Source organism: Nicotiana tabacum, chromosome 12, assembly GCF_000715075.1.
Source record: "Nicotiana tabacum cultivar K326 chromosome 12, ASM71507v2, whole genome shotgun sequence".
Lineage (NCBI taxonomy): Eukaryota > Viridiplantae > Streptophyta > Magnoliopsida > Solanales > Solanaceae > Nicotiana > Nicotiana tabacum.
This window is the reverse complement of record NC_134091.1, coordinates 43,215,734-43,218,085: the sequence shown is the minus strand read 5'-3', so window position 1 is coordinate 43,218,085 and position 2,352 is coordinate 43,215,734. Positions and strand designations below refer to the sequence as shown.

The 2,352-nt window shown below is 33.9% G+C and overlaps 1 protein-coding gene across 1 annotated transcript; it reads left to right on the top strand.

The window, feature by feature from the left end:
• Positions 1-230: 230 nt before the first annotated feature.
• On the top strand, positions 231-2,143 carry LOC107808758 (peroxidase 12). The gene is made up of 3 exons (XM_016633325.2): positions 231-666; positions 814-1,008; positions 1,401-2,143. The coding sequence occupies exons 1-3, from the start codon at positions 436-438 to the stop codon at positions 2,019-2,021; spliced, it is 1,047 nt and encodes a 348-aa protein (XP_016488811.2). The 5' UTR covers positions 231-435; the 3' UTR covers positions 2,022-2,143.
• Positions 2,144-2,352: the final 209 nt, after the last annotated feature.

Genomic DNA, 2,352 nt, shown 5'->3' with positions numbered 1-2,352 from the left:
ATTCTTTATTGGCGGCTAACATATTTTGCTTTTCTATTTGATGTAAAAATAAAAAAGATAAGCACATATTAATCATGCATAATAATAATAATAATAATAATAATAATAATAATAATAATAATAATAATAATAATAATAATAATAATAATAATAATAATAATAATAATAATAATAATAATAACGAAAGGAAATATGTCTTTTAATTTGTGTAGTCATTGTATGCAATGTTCAAATTGAAATATTTTAATCGAAAGACCAAAAACAGTATGACGACCACACGGCTCTTTCATAGAAAATTTCGTGATTCCTCTTTAAGTCTAAATCATGGAACAAAAAAATATCCAAGTGGATAACTTTATATGGCTATAAATTTGAGCCTTGTTCCTGCTGTTTTTGTATCAATTTAGCTAACTATTCTAGAAAGAGAAAGCAGCCATGGTGTCCACTACCTCAAGTTTTCTACTTCTTGTTCTTGTTTCTTCTTCCTTCTTTGTAATAGAAGCTCAGATACCTGCTCCAGTGAAAGGTCTTTCATGGAAATTTTATGAATCTAGTTGCCCTCAGCTTGAATCCATTATTCGGAAGAGGCTTCAAAAGCAGATCAAAGATGATGTTGGTCAAGCTGCCGGTTTACTTCGCCTTCATTTCCATGATTGCTTTGTTCAGGTAATTTTATTTATTTTTTGAAATGTTTGTATTTATTAATATATATGGTCATGATTAAAAAAAAACTACCTTTTAATTAGTTATCTTTGATATAGTGATATTTAAAAGTAGATTAATTTCATTATTGGTAAATATACATTATTGTAGGGATGTGATGGTTCGGTTTTGCTAGATGGTTCAGCAGGAGGGCCAAGCGAACAGACTGCAATTCCTAATTTGACCCTAAGAAAGAGATCATTCAAGATTATTGATGATCTTAGGAAAAGGGTTCACGATGCATGTGGGAAAGTTGTGTCTTGCTCTGACATTACAGCTATTGCTGCTAGGGACTCTGTTGTCTTGGTAAGACCAAAATTACCATTTAGTCCATGCTAATCTTGCTTTAGATCATGTTAGTTTATTTTTACTAATCAGAAACTCTTCATTTAATTTTCATAACTATATTTATATAATTGAGCAACTCACTCTTAACTACTTCTATTATATGTACCTATAAGTTAAGTTAGACTCATTTGTTAACGGCCTAGGAAATTGATTCACTCCTCATTCTCTTGCATAAATAAAGCTAGCTATGGGCCGGAGCTGCAACACGTTCTTTAAAACCTAGTAGCTTTTGTCTAAATTATTTATTTGTTTTAAAGAATGCATCGAATAGTACTATTAATTAATTTGATAGTAGCTTAATTTACTATCAATAACTTAATTAATTACTTATGAGATTATGTTCCTTTCAGACCGGTGGGCCCAACTACAATGTACCCTTAGGAAGAAAGGACGGACTCAACTTTGCAACAGAACAGGCAACCTTAGACAACCTTGTTGCACCATTTGCCAACACCACAGTCGTCCTCAGTCGCCTTGCAACTAAGGGTTTAGACGCCACCGACGCCGTCGCTCTATCCGGGGCCCACACCATCGGAATCAGCCACTGCACTTCCTTCACCGACCGTCTCTTCCCTAACCAAGACCCAACCATGGACCAAACATTCGCTAACAACCTTAAAACCAGTTGTCCAACCGCGAACTCCAACAACACTGTCGACATGGATATCCGAACTCCTAATTTATTTGATAACAAATACTATGTTGATCTCATGAATAGGCAAGGGCTTTTCACTTCTGATCAAGATTTGTTCACTGATACAAGGACTAGGGGAATTGTCGAGAGCTTTGCTAAGAACCAGTCACTGTTTTTTGACAAGTTTGTGATTGGTATGATCAAAATGGGACAAATGAACGTGTTGACCGGTGGAAATGGTGAAATTAGGACCAAGTGTGATAGGAGGAACAAGAATAAGAAGTTTGACATTGCTACTGTTGTTGAAGAGTTGGAGGAAACCTTCTCTGCTTTTTAGTCTTTTGTTTTTGTTTCAAAAAAGCTTTTTATTGCTTTATTTGTAATAATGAGTGTCTTAGCTAGCGTAAATTCATAATAATAACCTTTTATTTTGTGATGTAATGTAAGGGCATGTGTTTGTGAGCTCCTTTATTTTATTTTATTTCCTTTTTAAAAAGTTTGCATTGCTAGCTCCATGGCTGGGAATCTAGTTCTGGTGATGATGACGATGGTATTAATTAATTTTCAAATTGCAGCTTTTCCAGCTGAGACTATTGGATTGATTTTTCGGAAAACTAATTTAAAGTTGTACAGTCAAATTACTCTATAACAGCCTCGTTTATTCGTTA